This window comes from Theobroma cacao, chromosome 4 (genome assembly GCF_000208745.1).
Source record: "Theobroma cacao cultivar B97-61/B2 chromosome 4, Criollo_cocoa_genome_V2, whole genome shotgun sequence".
NCBI classification, from domain to species: domain Eukaryota; kingdom Viridiplantae; phylum Streptophyta; class Magnoliopsida; order Malvales; family Malvaceae; genus Theobroma; species Theobroma cacao.
Window position 1 is genome coordinate 13,723,000 of NC_030853.1, and position 14,136 is coordinate 13,737,135.

The 14,136-nt window shown below is 33.1% G+C and overlaps 1 protein-coding gene and 1 long non-coding RNA gene across 5 annotated transcripts; one reads left to right on the forward strand and one right to left on the reverse strand.

The window, feature by feature from the left end:
* Window positions 1,617–4,703, reverse strand: LOC18507256 (polyvinylalcohol dehydrogenase). 2 transcript variants are annotated; one of them, XM_007099646.2, is made up of 4 exons: window positions 4,627–4,703; window positions 4,054–4,514; window positions 2,532–3,135; window positions 1,617–2,349 (listed from the first exon to the last, which is right to left on the reverse strand). In XM_007099646.2, the coding sequence occupies exons 1-4, from the start codon at window positions 4,687–4,689 to the stop codon at window positions 1,891–1,893; spliced, it is 1,587 nt and encodes a 528-aa protein (XP_007099708.1). In that variant the 5' UTR covers window positions 4,690–4,703; the 3' UTR covers window positions 1,617–1,890. The 2 variants fall into 2 exon arrangements, with proteins under 2 accessions (XP_007099708.1, XP_017974389.1); XM_018118900.1 differs by having other exon boundaries at window positions 4,054–4,505; window positions 4,627–4,692.
* On the forward strand, window positions 9,023–12,360 carry LOC108661661. Of its 3 annotated transcripts, XR_001927428.1 has the most exons (4): window positions 9,023–9,060; window positions 10,128–10,274; window positions 10,353–10,580; window positions 12,140–12,360. It is a non-coding gene; the product is annotated as an uncharacterized LOC108661661 (long non-coding RNA). The 3 variants fall into 3 exon arrangements; XR_001927427.1 differs by having other exon boundaries at window positions 10,128–10,580; XR_001927429.1 differs by having other exon boundaries at window positions 10,128–10,442.

Below are 14,136 nucleotides of genomic sequence, written 5' to 3' on the forward strand. Positions count from 1 at the left end.
ATGCCAAAAACACAAACAATATTCTGATTTTTTGGTGAAATTTTAATTATAAAAAAATTTAGGATCATTTTGTAAAAACAAAAGCTTGTGGGGAAAAAAATGAAATTAAGAAAAATATATTCATTGACGCCATGTGGCTGCCACATCAAGCCCTTTATGGTTGTGTTTGAATCCTTTTGGTCTTTGTTATTTTCCACACTCCCATCAAAAGGATGTTTCCTTGGTGTAGTGGTTAAAAGGATATTTTCTAAAATCTTAATGACTTTGTTAGTGCTGGTTCAAATCCTGTTAGTTGCATTTTCTTTTCCCATTAACCTTATTTTTTTTGTTTTTATTGCCATCCATAAAGCACCACGTGGCCTTAGACCAATGCACCTGTTTGCACTGGATTAAAGCCTACTCTTTCCCTATATCAGTTTCAACAACTATGATAGATTTATACATAATAAATCATATACTGGTAATTTAAATTAAATAAAATCATGATCAAAACACGCTTTTAAAATATACACAAATTAATAGGATGAAAGCAAGCTAAAACTTGCTCTGATACTATTGTTGGGAGGGGGGTTTACTTTTTTAGATAAATATTCCACTTCCTTTCTGATCGAAGAAACTTGCTTTACGAATCTTCCTTCATGTACATAATAATTTCTTCACTCTCATTGTTATGGAGTGGCTACTAGAGTCCTCCACAAGGAATTACACGTTCCAAAACCCAAAATTAAATAAAATCATAATCAAAACACTCTGTCAAAATATACAAAAATTAAAAAGATGAAAGCAAGCCAAAACTTGCTTTGACACCACTGTTGGTAGGTGGGCTTACCTTCTTAGATAAATATTTCACTCCTTTTCTAATCGAATAAGCTTACCTTACAAATCTTCCTTTGTGCACACAATAATTTCTTCACTCTCATTGTTATGAAGTGTCGACTAGAGTCCTCCATAAGAATTACACGTTCCAAAACCCTTTGGTCTTTGATGGTGCCTCAAGAATGAAGAGAAAGAAAAAAAGAGAAAAAGAGCTTTGGTTTTTCTGACTTACAAAAGAACTCACATTCACTCTTTGGTTGTGTGTTGAAACTAGTACGTCTATTCACTATTTATAGACGTATTAGGGATATAAATATAGGATATCATATTTAAATTTAAGCAAATTAAATTTAAATGTAATTAATCTTTATTTAAATTTAAAAAAATTAAATTTAAATATAATGGATAGATAATTTAAATTTAAACAAATTAAATTTAAATTTATATTCTATCTCAAACATTTATTATTATTTATTCAATTAAGGAATATCAAAATAATATCTAACATTAATTAATGAATATTAGTTAATCATCCACAAATAATTAATAAAGTTGCATGTTATGTGGATGTACCACATTTAAATACAACAAAAAGCATCATTGTCAAGTCATGCCAAAAATTGACTGAAAATAATTAAAATTATAATGAATGATATTTTTAGATTGGACTTATGAAGAAAGTTATCTCTCACAATTTTCTCTTTTGGTGTTTCAATATTGATAATTAAGGCCTTAGCCCAAACCTTTAAACCTCAACATGTAATTATGCTAAAACAGAGTTGGAAGTAACGAAGGTGAACTTGTCTGAAGAATTTTTACTCTAGTAAAGCCATGATGGCGGAGAACCTAAAAGATCACCAATATTTTTCAGTTCTTTTTCTTCTAAACAGTTTGAAATGAACCCAGTATGCTACAAATTGAGTATTACAAGGTGATTCTTGCTGTTACAAAATGCTGATATTAATTTCCTTCTCTATCAGGATTAAGGAGCCTATAAATACTAGATAGAGAAATAGCAGTTTTATTCATGATTACAAATGCCTTACTTATTGGTATTTAACTTTCCGGGGAGGATCAAGAGACACAAAAGGCAAAGAGTGACGTTCCAGCAGTGAAGCGTGGATTAGAAAATCCAAGACTAACCTTGTATCCATGGCCTATGTAAATGCATCCATTGCTAACTGACAACCCACCGTATATGGTGGCCCCTGTGTTATATGACCACAGGATTTTTCCAGTGTAGGAATTCATTGCATATATGGGTCCGTGTCTATATGTAGAACAACCAAATAGGACACCGTTTGCAACGGTAACAGGGCCACTGGCAGTACCATTGCTAGGGTCAGCTGTTGACCAAAGGATTTGACCATTTTTAGCATCCATTGCGACCCATCCGCCTGCAGTTGTGATCTTTGTGGATGGCTTCAGAGTGAAATTCTTGCCATCAGAGTTAGCTATGTTGGTGTAGACCCTCTTTTCATCAGTCGCTGCCCCCCATATTCCTCCTCCAACGAGGCCACCAGGTCCAGCTTCCTAAGTATACCAAATTACCAATTGAACATCAAGGTTCTATTCACTACCAAAATAGTTGAATTTCAGTATAGGAAGGTTTATTCATTCATATGGCAACTTAATACAGAATTATCTGTTTTGTTTTTTTTTTGTAAAGGTATAATTATCTGTTTTGTTAATCTAGAGAGTTGAAGACATCTTACAGTGTACCAAATAATGTTGCCATTGTCACGCTCCAAAGCCCAAGCAAATCCACTTTTTTGAGCAGCAACAACAAGATCACGCTTAGTCCTATTGACATATGTGCTTAGCATCATTGGTGCTTCCCCAAAATCAGCATCACGGTTTGGACCAGGAGGACAACTTGGGTTTGAGGGATTGATGCATGCAAAAGTCCAGACATCATAGCCCCCTAACTGATGGAACCACTTGATCTTTCCAGTATCCAAGTCAAGGGCAAGGATTGAATCTGAGAGGTTTTCAGGCTCAACACACTCGTCAGGATGAGTAGGTATGTCTGTTTGATTGTTCTGTCTCTCCTGACAGTCTGTTACATTTTTAGGTGCTGAGTAGAGGTTCCCTGTGCCAATGTAGACATGGTTTCGGCGTACATCGATTGATGGGCTGCTTCCCCAAATGGCTGCTCCAGCATACCCTCCACGCTTGCCAAAATTGTCAGGCAACATATAAGTTTGCCACAAGATTTTGCCAGTTCGGGCGTTTAGTTTGACAAAGCTTCCACGGAAGATGCAGCATTCCTCAATGCTCACGGTGGACTCTAGTGAGGATGTGCCAACATAGAAATGCCTGAGTTAATAAAATTGAATGCAACTGATGTTAAATTATCGAAAAATGTGTTTTTTTTGCTCACTTAAATTATCGAAATATAGGTCTACTTATCATTGAATATTTTAGGAAAGGTCACCTTTTCCCAAGACGCATCAAACCCAAAGTGAAAACTTACCACACAAAGACTACAAATTTACAAAGAGTAAGGAGTCATACAATAAGGCAACCTAAATGAGTAATGAAAAAAATACTTTGATTGCAAACTTCTTAATCAAATATGTCTTTTGTTAGCGTTACTTAATTGTTTAGAGATTCCTTGTTGAAGATATAGCCCTACATTTCTATACTGATAGAATTTTAGAAATGCGTTCTCTCTTCTTACTTTGGCCACAGCTTTTGTGGTTGCCTAGAGCTGTTGAATTATGGCTATCTTTGCTGCATTGCTGCCATAGGGGATCAGTTTTGCTCATTTAGAAACCAGTCTTGTTGGATTCAGAACAGTTTGCTTTCCGCTGACCAAGACTTGTGTTTCTTAGTTATGTTGGACTTTCTGGACCTCTCACCATATCTCTTAATGACAGATTGCGTAGCATAAGTTCAAATATTTTATGTTTAGTTTATTTTTAGAAGCAACATATTAGTAGTGAGAGCAGTTAAAAAAATTGCCTATGTACATTGTAAGATGTAACTAACTTAAATAATGACTCATGTTTCTGCTTAAATTGCTGCAAATTTTATGATTTTAGTTGCCTAATTTTTTTCTTTCAAAAAAAAGACAATCTAACTTATATATACATTAGGAGATATAATATTAGCTTGTTACATTTGTTTTGTTCAATCCAAGTGATCATTTAAGATATCAAAGAGCTTAGCTTGGCAATGTATAGAGGAAAGTTCAGCAGTTAATTTAATGGAGATGAAGCGAAAATGACTGACCCCTTGTAATAAGTTCCAGACATGGTGATAACACCATGTGAATTTTTATCAAGCTGGGTAGACCAAACAAGTTGCCCATTGGATCGTTTAACTGCAACAACATAAGCAGGTCCACTGAGTCCCAAGATAAGTAAATCATCTGCTATGGCTGGAGTTGTTCTTGACACTGTTACATTGACATTGGATATAGCTACAGTAGACTTAAGGCCAGTCAACTGTTGCAAATTTTGCTTCCAAACAAGAGATCCATCCGATGCTTTGACAGCATAAAGATATCCGTTCCAGCTAGGGAAATAAAGGGTTCCACCGAAAATTGCTGGTGTTGCAGTAATATCTCTGCCTGCATTAAATGTCCACTTCAAGCGTAGCCTGGAAACCGTTCCAGGGCTTATCTTGGTTTCATTGTCTGCGAATCTCCTGTTAAGCAGATTTCCACCATGGTTTAACCAGTCCTGCACATCCTGCAGCTTGTTACTCCTGGTTAGCTTAAATATTTATTCTTCTTGACATATATAACATTTGTTTATGTATGTATGTGCTTTTTGTGTGATAGAAAAAGGGGAAGAGACTTACATTTGAACCTGCAGCTTTCGAGGCCAGTAGAAAAACAAGGCAGAGGGAGAGAACAAGCTCCATTGAATTGGAATTATTATCTCAATTTTTCTAATCTTTGAATCTGATATTTATAGTAGTATCATGTCATGGGTATTTTAGAGGATGTATGGACCGATAACCTAATTTCTGAGTTTGCAAAGATGTTATTATTTATTTATTACTTTGTTTCATGGAAAAAATGTTAAATTTTGACTTTACGATATTGATCATCCAACATAAACTCAAAATTCGAAAAATATGAAGGGATCTTTGACTTTGTGATACAAGTAGTACTCTTCAATTTGCATGATCCTTTTAAGAGGTAACTTTCACATTGACGAAATTAGGTTTTATGGCAATGGTCACCTCTACCTGCATATATACTCCTAAAGTGGAAGAGTTATATTTCTTGTAAACTAAGAAATGAGCTAATTGAATGAATATACTGTAGTATAACCAATTTGATTTGCTAAAAATTCAAACTTCGTGGCTAGAAACTTATACGTAACATGAACTAGCTAGCATACAACTTTGTTAGAATTTTGGTTCACACTCCAATCTACCCTGAGGCTTAATTCGTAGGTCACTAAAATTTAGATCCTTAAGTCAAAACCATGCATCCCTTACCTTTCAAAAGGAAACCAACAAAACCATGCATCCATTTTCCTTTTTTGTTTCTTTCTTCTTTACATGTCTTTCTCATATATATTGGATAACTTGAGCATTTCTAAACGAGATATTGCTGAAGCTGTATTAGATTAACCACTAACAAGAAGTATAAATGAACTAAAGTTTAATTAAACCTATTATCATTTGTTTACTTTCTCCAATCCCAAATTAATCATAAAGTCATCTAATTAATTAAATCATTAATGCTTGTAGTTTGGGTTGCTTTAATAAAGTCACATTAATGCTTAATCTTTAATTAAGCTCATGAGTCAAGCCAAATCGTATAAAGAACGCAATTCACCGAGGGATAAACTCAGCTACTATCTTAATTGTGGATATAAATCTTGTGTTGATTAGAATGTATATTTAATTTTTGAGAAACTTTTAAAATACACATGCTTGCATGTGTTAGAAATATTAGCAGTCATTTATTTTTGACAAAAAGGCACAGTAAAGTTGCTTACTCCTGGTAACTAGGAAGGCTCATTGTGCTAAAATTGGTTTGCTTTGGTTATGCTGGTATATACGCACCACTAATTTAATTGCATTTTATTTCTCCTTTTTTAGTTTAAAATTAATTCATTTTAATAGGCAATATGTCCAGAACTTTATAAAGTCTAAACTTATTAAATTGATCATTTAAGACTTGCACCTTCTTACAGTAGACTTAATTTGGCACAATGACTAATTCCACAATTTGATAATGAAAGTTGCCCTGTAATGCCAACATTCAAATAAATTCTTCAGCCATGGTGGGCAATGTGGTTTTGAGACATTATGTAAGGTAAATAGAGTTAGCTTTGGTTTGGTACAGGGTTATAAATATCAAAATCTCTATCAAATAATGACACAAAAAAATCTGTTTCAACTTGCAATGGTTGTTGAAAGTGTTAGCCTACTGACGAGTAAAGTTTGGTAAGAATATTGACAATATTTTTGTTATTTCTGGAAAATATTTTCTTTAAGTTTCGGTTTCAGATGAAACAGAGGTACTTGCTGCTATTGCCAGTGATGGTCTGTCATGTAACGCTGTTCTTTTGTGCTTGCTTTACGATGGAAAGCTAGTTAAGAAAAATCAGACACGTTTTCGTTGCAGCATATTTACAGTGTCTAGATAAGATAGCAACGGAGATACAGTCTTCCAAGCCTGCATTCAGGCATCCAGAGAGTTTTTTAGTAGATGATGCTCCTTGCCATCTATGGGTCTGTGTCTTAATTAGTTACGCGACTAGGACCTTAAAAATAGAATTGTAGGAACATTAATTTATAATCACTACAAAAAAAGCAGGTTTTACTGATAGAAAAAACTTTTTCGGTAAAATTTTGTCAACGATTCTGACAGATTATTGAATGATTTCCGAATAAATTCATTGTGGGAAAAACCGATGGAACACCGACGCATTATGTAACGACCCACTCCTACAGCCACTACTAGCGCACAAGTCATGCAGGCAACAACTTGGCAAGCCTTTTATGTTTCATTTAATTTACTAATTAAAATTCTTATATTCAATTCACTATCCATAGTTCAAACATTTCTTTAAACATGACAACCATAATAATAATAATAATAATAATAATAATAATAATAATAATAATGTCTTAAGATGCAACTTGAATTCTTCAACACACATAAAATTTCATAATAGAACTTACTGAGTACTTATATATCACGTTTTAAATAATAATACTCCAAATTTAACATCATAACATTGAGGGGCCAAGGCCCAAATTAGTTTTAAATACAACACTTCTTTAAATTGAAAACGAATAGACAACTAGACAATATAGTGACAAAAGGGAAAGTTAGGAGATGCCATTTACCTACACAGTTGCAGAAGATATCCTTGCCAACGATGTCCCCAACCATTTATTTATCTGCACAATAATATCTGTGAATGAGTCTCACAGACTCAGTAATCATCAGCTCAATGAACAATCAAGGAGGGAAAACAAAAATAAGGATGAAATATTTATAAATTCAGGAATAATCGATGAAAATATAATCAATTAAACAGAGAGATTTTATGCCTTACAAGTCTTAAAAATAATAAATCACTAGATTGCTTCCCACGTGTTGTGCTGGGACATCGTTATTTTGTAGGCATTGTTGGAAATATTATATGAAGGTTTATCATTATTTTGAATAGAAGTTTAATCATCTATTTGATGTTGTTAGAAGAATATAGTTGAACAAATTGTTAACTTATTAATTTTAATTATGTTGTTGATGTTATCAGAATTGCACAATTAACTACATTATTAATATTAAAGTATATATTGATGATCAGGAAGAGTGTAATAGTCAATCTGTATGGTAAATGATATAGTATGCTATCAATTATGAAAAAAAAAAGGATAGAGTATGCTCTATTGAAAAACTTGTGAGCACTGTATTGTATAAGGAAAAATTATTTACCTTTGTTTGAGCAACTTAAACGTTATAGCTTAGAAATAACTTTGATTGTGAAGACGGTAGTTGATAAATATGTAATACTTTCATCTTTAGTTCATCTTCTTGTTTGATAAGTGTAGAAAAGACAACGCTTCATCGATCTATTCGATCATATTGCTATAAGAAATAACAAATCATTATTGAGGTTTAGATTAATTGAAACAAATGCATCGGAGTAAAGGAAAAAAATATAAAGAAGTTATGGTATATGCTTCAAGGTAAATTATCAAATATTTCTTTGTATACAATATTTATTGTTTCAGTTAAAGGTTGTCCATTATCATCTGTAACCAAGATTTGTAATCCTTGATGTGAAATAACTCTTAAAAGAGCAACATATAGTTGATCATGTGTGAAAATAGATTTAGGTAAATATAAACCAACTTTGTCGAGTGTTTAACTTTGATTTTTGCTGATAGTCATACTGTAACATAATCTAATTGGAAACAGTTTTCTAGTAAAAGTAAAAGCTCATTTTTTATGTTTTATTACTAATAGTATTCTAGGAATGTAGTATTTAGGTTAGTGTGTATTCCAAATATAACTTTGCCTTTTATAATGTTTGAAGCAAATTGTATAATTGATAATTTTATAAAATAGAATTATTTTTATCTCAAATTGTTCTTAAAAGTTAGCAAAATTCTTAAGTTTGGTTAGAATTTAGTTATTTTTCTATTTAGTTTATTTATATTTTTATTAAATTAAATTAGTTTTATGTTTATTTATCTTAGTTTAGTTATTATTTATTAGTTTATGTTTTTGTAGGATTAGAAGAATGAGGCTTTATAGGTGAAGAATGGTGTTTGAGGAGTTTAGATTCTATTTGTATATGTCGTGGTATTTTTAGCATAACTTCCACTTTAGAGCTTCAAATAATGCGATTCTTGGACCATTGGAAAGCTAAGAAACATAGCTACACCTTTTGTAAGATCACTTTTCCTAGTTCTACCTTGAAGATAGAGAAAATTGCAGTCAAAGTTGATGGAGTGCAATAGTCGACAAGAAGAAGGCATGAAGCAAAAGGAGCGTTGCGGCTTATATGGGGTGTGCTCTGATGTCAAGTTAGAAAACTTGAAGAAACAAAGTGGAAAGAGTAGGGTAAGGGCTGGTTAAGTTCCTATTGGGCTCTACATTTATTCTAAGCCCAAATTAAGAGTTTTTAGGCCAAAGTATTTTAGTTTAGGTAAAATTAGGTTAAGTTAGGTTATAAGTAGTTAGCTTAAGGAGAAGTTAGATATAGACACATTGAGGAGAAATCCTGAGAGATTTTCAAGAAGCTAGAAGTTAAGGTTGAAGATTGAAGATCAAAGCTACAAATATATTTATTTTCTTCTTCCTTAGTTTTTATTATTCTTGTTACTCTTGATGGCTAAACTTCATATGTTTTTATTTACTTTTGCAATTATGACTAGCTAAATTTATTTTTCTAGGATTGCAATTGAACTCAAATATAGTTTAAATATTTAATCTCTTTTTTCCTTATTTTCAATGGGATTTAATTGTTTATTCCAATTTGCTCTTAATGCTTTTAATTGCCTGATCACCAATTAAATTGATCTAGAAACCTACACAAACTTGGGAAAGGGAGTTTTTTTGTTTTTCATTGGGGGAGGGGGGATTTGAACCCTACTCTTTAGGCAGGGGGATCATGCACCAACCAATGAGCCAAATGCTCGGGTGCAAACTTGGGAAAGGGAGTTTACTATAGACTAAAATTGGAATAGCATGTGATCATATCTATTTGCTTAGATGAATAAATTGATTTGTATATAGGATAGGAATATACCTCTTTGTCATATGTTGCCAGTATTAGATCCTGAACTTAATGAGTTTATTTTAATTTCAATTCACATAGGAATATAGTGTCTTTGTTTAAGTAGATATTTTTATAAGAGACTCAGGAGAGCATTATAAAGAATTGAGGACTCTAGGTTAGCAATTCAACCCATTAAATAAGTTAAGAAAGAGAAGTAAGATTTAAATGAAGTGTGAGAGACATTTTAATCCTAGGCTTCTCGAATTTGATCTTTATTTAATTATCTTTTTGCTTTGATTATTAGTGTTAATTAGTTTAGTTTTAGTTTAATTAGCTATTAAAATTTTGATTATTTGAATAAAACTAAATTGTTTCAATTTTAGTACTTAGTGAAATTTTTAGAATAATTCTCTGAGGGATCAATACTCTATTTCTTAATATACTATTTGTTCAATATGTATATTTGCATAGGTAGAATTTTAATTGGCAAGTTTTTGGTACTGTTGCCGAGGAATTATTTTCTAGAATTTTTATTAATACTAACATCAAGCAAATTTAGTCTTAACTTAAACCTTATTTTATTTATTTTCTTGTTTTCAGACATCTTTGGTCTTTGTATGTGAAGGAAAAACTTGAATCTTATTCCTTTCGATCTAGAGATAGAAAGAACTTTTAAAAGATTTTGAAGGGAAAATTTGCAAGTTCAAAATCTATACCAAATAATGGATGAAAATAATAATAATCATGGTAACAAGTAGAACTTTGATTTTAGTTGTGATTTCTTGAGAAAATGAGTTGGTAATTGTGTGAGAATGTTTGTGGCAGCAAAGGTCCTCAAAGATTTGAAAGAAATAGATGCATGCATGTGGGTCAATCTTGGAATGCATGGTGATTTTGGAGCTAGATAAGCAATAGGTACGTATTTTAGACTTGAAATCACATATAGATAAGTAAAATGAGATGTGCTCTAATTGTTTATGCTTGTGGCAACAATGGTGACCGAGAATGTGAGGAATGGTGGATTATATATGGAGCTCAAGCTAAAACCGAAAGGTAAGCATGCAATGTGACTACATTGTGATGTGTAAGCTTTGGTTGGTTGATAGTATGTTGAATGATTGTGAATCATGTTGATGGAAACTGTGAAATTAGGTTAAGGATTTATTGATTGATGTGCTGCCCGTATATGAGTATAATTAAATATATTGAGTTTGAATTGTTGCTAAGAAGTTATGTAAGTGAAGAAGATTTATCGGGGTGGCATACTGGAGGAGGTAATGGGTGATTAGCAAGTAGAATTAGCTAGATATGCACCTGAATCAATAGCGACGTAGTATCCCGCTATTGTAAGGTGAGTAGGGGGTGTCAATTACCGAATTTCCATACTATATATATATTGCTATACGATTAATAGACATGTCGAATTATTTTAAATGCGATTTATGGAAAGCATTAGCTAGTAGAAACCAGAGGAAATTATGGATGCAAGTTGTTTTAAAAGTTGTCTTGGATATATCTATAGATAAGCTATATATGTAAGGTGTTTTAAAAACCGAGAAACAAACCTTTTTACGATATTTGCATCAAAATCTGTACTTTGTATTTTTGTGTGATGTGCATAGCCAAATGCATTTGTTAAATGATTTAAAATGCAAGTTTTGAGCACCAGTTTTATTCTTATCTTTGTACAAAGTGTTTACACCATGCCTTTTTAATGTGAAAATCAATTTGAATGGTTATTGGACCTTATTTTCAACTGATTTAAACAAAAGTCTCGAAAAACATGGATTTGGTTTTAAAAACTGTTTTGACAAACTGAGAGTGTCGAGAGTAGGCTGAATGTCACATTGGGATAGTGTGACCCTTGTCCACAAGTGAGCTCTAGCTAGAAAACCTTTAGGTCGCTGACGGGCTATTAGACTTGGTTGGGGCCATGGTCTATGATTATACATGACAAGGCCGCGGGTTGTTATATGTGGCTAGGCCACAAGTGATATTCATAGTTGCGATAGCTTGATTTTCCCAATGTCAGCCAACATCGTCGAGACTACCATGGCTATGGGAATCCGGTGGAGCAAGGCTTCTGGATTTTATTACGTGGAAGTGGGTCCACGGGTGATTACTATGCTTACTTACTCGAGAGCCTTGTGAGTTTTTCGATGCGTACTCTTTTGTATGGTGGAGAGTTAGGCTTCTCTACAGCTCCCCTTGTTTGAATAAAAGCTTTTAGTGCTTACTTGACAATCATGAGTTGGTTTATGTGGCTGTACACATTGATTTCTTTTCATGCCACACATTTTGGGAGCGTGCATACTTTTATACTGTTTTTCTTATTTTGATGGAAATTGATGTTTTCGATGATTGAACTTTGTTTTACTGCACTTGTATCTGGCATCATTTTGCCAAGTGAAATATTGCATTATAATTTTATAACATTATTTTTACAAGGCACAAACACTCTACTTGTGATTTAATTTTTCTAAGATTATTATTCTTATTCCGATTTTATCATTCAAATTTATTTGCTTTATGTTGTTTCCCATCTACGCCTTGCTCACAGAGCCGATGATCACTAAGTCTATGAGACTCACCTCCTTATCTTTCTTTTGCAGATAGTGATTGACCTAGCATGCAATCATCGGCACTTATGGTCCACTGTGAATAGGTTAAGGTATCTCATAACATTTTCTTCTGAGTCACTCCGCTGCTAGAGGTCGAGTCCTACATAGCATAATTTGATTATAAATAGTGTTAATGTAAATGTATGGTTGGATATTAAAGACCTTGATGTACTTTTACAATTATGTTGAATAAAAGTTGAGTTGATTTATTATGGCTATTGTTCGAGTTATGTTACATAAGAGATATATGGTTCAAGTAATTAAATAGATCGGTGGAATGGGTTCATTGTTACAACAAAAGTTTAGAATAAGGCTTGTTCGGGACTTGGAGGGTTCTCTCACAAGACTTAGACACCGGTAGTGATCGAGGAGCGATCGTTACAGAACCGAACCATTATAAATACTTTTGCATTATCCATTTCTCTCTACCTTTCTTTACTTGGTGTCTTGTAATTAAAACAAGTTCTAGACCTTTCTTCCTTTAGTTGATTAAGAGCTCAACAAGCTAAAGAGAGCTAACCTTAAAATTTTTAGTGTTATTCATCCCCTTTAGCACTTGAACGGGACCAACAAGTGGTATCAAAGTTGAACCCTCAAATTTAAGGCTTAACATCCTTAGGGGAGATCTGCATGGCTTTACAAAAGTCTATTGTTGTTAAAAGTCAACCCACAAATAGGCTTTCTCTATTTGGTAGATCAAATTATGCCTATTAGAGCACTAAGATGTCTATTTATATTAGAGCTCTTGATTTTGAGATGTGAAATGTGATTACAGGAGGACCTTATATTCCCACATCACTTAGTTTTATCACAAGAGAGAAAATTTCCAAACCAAGGGCAAAATGGATTGAAGTTGAAGTTAAAAAGGTTCGAACTAATTTTAAAGCTATCAACACTCTGCATTGTGCGTTAACCCCTATTGAATTTAATAAAATCTCTAGTTGTACCACAGTCAAGGAGATTTGGGAAAAACTTAGAGTCATCCATGAAGGGACTTCTCAAGTTGAAGAGTCCAAAATTACCTTACTCACCCATAACTATGAAATGTTCAAAATGGAACTAAGTGAAGATATTTCCAACATGTTTGATAGGTTCGCCAACATTACAAACAAGCTCAATCAACTTGGCAAAACTATTCTTGAACATGAGCTAGTCAAAAGATTGCTTAGATGTTTTCCAAAAGTTTGAAACCTCAAGTCACTACCATCCATGAGACTAAAGACTTAAAAACAATCACTCTTGATGAAATTTGTGGCTTTCTTCTCACGTATGAACTTAAGCTAAAAGAATAAGAAGAGGAAGAAAAGAGAGAATCCACAGATAAAAAGAAAACTTAGCCTTGAAAATCATCACATTTGAGGAAGAGTTGGAAAATCTTTCTAGTGATGATAATGAAGAGTTGGCTATGATGGCTAGAAGTTTTGAGAAACTCATGAGGTAAAAAAGTAGAAGATTTAGAAGAAAGAATTTCAAGAAAAGTCAAAGTCTTCCATGGAAAAACAAGTTTAAGAGTGATCAGAATAAGAAGGATGAAGTGGTTTGTTTTGAATGCAAAAAACTAAGACATTTCAAATCTGAATGTCCACTGCTCAAGGAAGAACTTTCAAAAAGGATGAAGAAACTAAAGAGAGTAATGGTGGCGGCAACATGGTCTGACAGTGACTCTTCAAGGTCAAAGGAAGAAAAAGAAAATTTTTTCTTGATGGCAAGAGAAGAAGAAATTAAGGTAACATCTAATTCTTGTGATATTTCTTATGATGATTGTAAAACCCGACTCTATAAAAACATGTCATGACATACATGCATTGAGTAGAATGTTATTACGCTAGAAAAGCACCTAAGAATAGACGAAACCTGATATTGTACCTATCGGTACACTTAAATTGATTTAACCTCGAACTAGCTCAAATAGGAATCGTAAGATGAAATTTAACATTTTATAGTCCAAGAATGACTAAAAATGATTGTTCAGAGTTCGAGGGTTCATT

Bases quoted from the DNA above. Each gene is read 5' to 3' on its own strand.
- LOC18507256 (XM_007099646.2), bottom strand. From the start codon at position 4,689: ATGGAGCTTGTTCTCTCCCTCTGCCTTGTTTTTCTACTGGCCTCGAAA. The intron at 3,136-4,053 runs GTCAGTCATTTT...TTATTAACTCAG, and splicing joins TCTGGAACTTATTACAAGGG to GCATTTCTATGTTGGCACAT. The intron at 2,350-2,531 runs GTAAGATGTCTT...TGGTATACTTAG, and splicing joins GCAACATTATTTGGTACACT to GAAGCTGGACCTGGTGGCCT.